The following is a 2500-nucleotide window of genomic DNA, read 5'->3' as shown; positions in this document are numbered from 1 at the left end:
AAATGTAATAATAAATAGGCATGGGGTAAAAGTAACCCGGGTAAACTACGGATATAGTCGGTGTTAGGGTTGAGTGAGTTAAAGTTAAAACCTTAAGCAGCGTTCACAGATCAATTGTGGGATGATTACGCGTCAATTCCGTCCCAGCGACTCGTCACGATTTGCTCATCATTTCAACCAGACGTCATCATTAAACCAGATCCACCCGTCCGCCATCTTTGACACACGGGAAGCGGTCGGGAGGGGGAAGGGAGGTAATAATAATACCTATTGATAGAATGCATGAAGATTATCCCCCTTTATATTCACGGCGAGGTTCAAGATTGACACGTTTCAAAAACACACAAGAGTACCGATTTGGAGCTGCCAACTTCAATAACTTTTTAGGCTATGTGGTCTAGTGGTATGACACTCGCTTTCGGATCGGAAGGTCCTGGGTTCGAGCCTCGCTCGGCGCATAGTGGAGTCCTTGGAAAAGACTCTTTACTCACATTATCTGACGTACTCAGGTGTAAAATGAGTACCTGGCCGTTAACAGCGTTGTCTTTGTCCGAAAAATTGTAATATCGCCTAACAGGCGGCATGTCCCGTCCTACATGTTTAATGTTGCTGTTAACCGGGGACCCCTTGTAAAGCGCTTTGAGCACATTTAGTGGATATTGCCCTATATAAAAGCTCAACTTTTAATTTTTTTTTTTTTTAGCGGCAGCGTGGTTCAGCGGTACGTGTCTTTGCTCCGTATCCGGAAGGTACCGAGTTCGATCACCCGCCGCCGCTGCGTTGTGTGTAACCTTGATCAAGCCACCTCGCCCAAGCTCAATTTGCGGTGCTGCACTGCGGCTAACGCCTGGGTTATTCCAGCATTCCCTTGGAATAGACCCTAAATACAAATTTCCCCAAAAGGGATGAATGAATGGAATTTTATTTATATATTTTATCTTATTTTTGCGTTTATTTTATTTGATTATTAATTTTTTTTAATTATATAATAAAACAGGATAAGACAAATCTAACAAAAAATTCATAATAAATAATAAATAATAATAAATAAATAAATAAATAATAAATAAATAAATAAATAAATAAATAAATAAATAAATAAATAAATAAATCCGTGTCATTCCTTATAACATCGATCAATTCAAAACAATGACTCTCGTCTTTTCAAAAAAAACTCTCAAAACTGGGAGTTTAAGCAAGACTTCACGAAGTCCCAGGTTTAGAGTAGGTGTTGGCGAGATTCAGGTCATCTGAATCGATCACTATTAGAAGGACGAGTTTCTGGCCAAATTCTTTACACATGAATTGGATGGAGGAGAGGGGGAGGGGGGTGGAGGTGGTAGGGGAGGTCGTTTTGTTTTTTGTCTTGTAATTTCACAGAAAGCAGGAGAGAACGAAACACGAAACTAAATGGGAGTTGGCAGTCAAAGTCTCTCTCTCTCTCTCTCTCTCTCTCTCTCTCTCTCTCTCTCTCTCTCTCTCTCTCTCTCTCTCTCTCTCTCTCCTCTTCTCTCTCTCTCTCTCTCTCTCTCCTCTCTCTCTCTCTCTCCTCTCTCACTACACACACACACATACACACACCGACATACAAACAATTCAGAAAAAAAACCAACAAACAAAAAATTAAAACAAACATACAAACAAACAAAAAAACAAAACAAAAAACTCATAAAATTTTGTTTTCTTCCAAACCACCCACCAATACTCAACATGGAGACTCACCAGAAAAACGACATGGTCCCGTCGTCGTATATATTCTTCTTCATCCTCTTTTCCGTCACCCAGTCGTGGGCCGTGGCGTTGTGGAGACGAACCAGGTCGTCCCCGGGCGGGCTGTTGCTTCGGCTCAGCTTGCCGCTTCTTCCGGTCGCGCGGTCCATCGTCTGCTCTCCACGCTGAGGCCGAGCTGTTGCCATTCTATCCGTATCGATACCAGGGTGTACCCAGACACAGATCGTATCGATACCCGGGTGTAGCTAGACACAGATCGTACCGATACCAGGGTGTAGCTAGACACAGATCGTACCGATACCAGGGTGTAGCTAGACACAGATCGTACCGATACCAGGGTGTAGCTAGACACAGATCGTACCGATACCAGGATGTAGCTAGACACAGATTGTTGCGATACTCGGATGTGGCTAAGCAGACAGACCGTATCGATACTCGGTACCAGCCAATGTAATAACGATTATACCAATGGGAGTTGGTGGGTGGTATTTATGAATGTCCTTCCTTATCGTCGGCGTCACTGCCACAGCCTGCGTGTATACAGGCTACCTGAAAGGAACAGAAAACAAACATGACAAGTCAACAACAGTTTTCAATCAGCTTTTATTTATTGTCAAGTTTTATTGTTCTTGTTCTCTTTCTTTCTTTTTTTTTTTCTTTTTTTTTTTTATTTTTTTTTTTTTTTTTTTTGTGTGTGTGTGGGCCCTTGTTTATTTTTCTTAGTTTCTGTTTTGTTTTCTTCATTTTGTATTTCTTTGTTCGGTGCATT

The 2500-nt window shown here is 41.7% G+C and overlaps 1 protein-coding gene across 1 annotated transcript in view; it reads right to left on the bottom strand.

Moving 5' to 3' along the window:
• Positions 1–2500, bottom strand: part of LOC144978867 (phosphatidylserine synthase 2-like) — a 69676-nt gene that overhangs the window by 40945 nt on the left and 26231 nt on the right. Inside the window, exon 3 of the mRNA XM_078925451.1 lies at positions 1723–2280. Within this exon, the coding sequence (XP_078781577.1) occupies positions 1723–1916 (194 nt within the window). The 5' untranslated portion in view covers positions 1917–2280. The remainder of the gene's footprint in view (positions 1–1722; positions 2281–2500) is intronic.

The sequence above is a fragment of the Berghia stephanieae genome, chromosome 8, assembly GCF_034508935.2.
Source record: "Berghia stephanieae isolate SIO BIC M18660-M18661 chromosome 8, UCSD_Bste_1.3, whole genome shotgun sequence".
In the NCBI taxonomy this organism is placed as follows: domain Eukaryota; kingdom Metazoa; phylum Mollusca; class Gastropoda; order Nudibranchia; family Aeolidiidae; genus Berghia; species Berghia stephanieae.
This window is presented reverse-complemented; position numbering and strand designations above follow the sequence as displayed.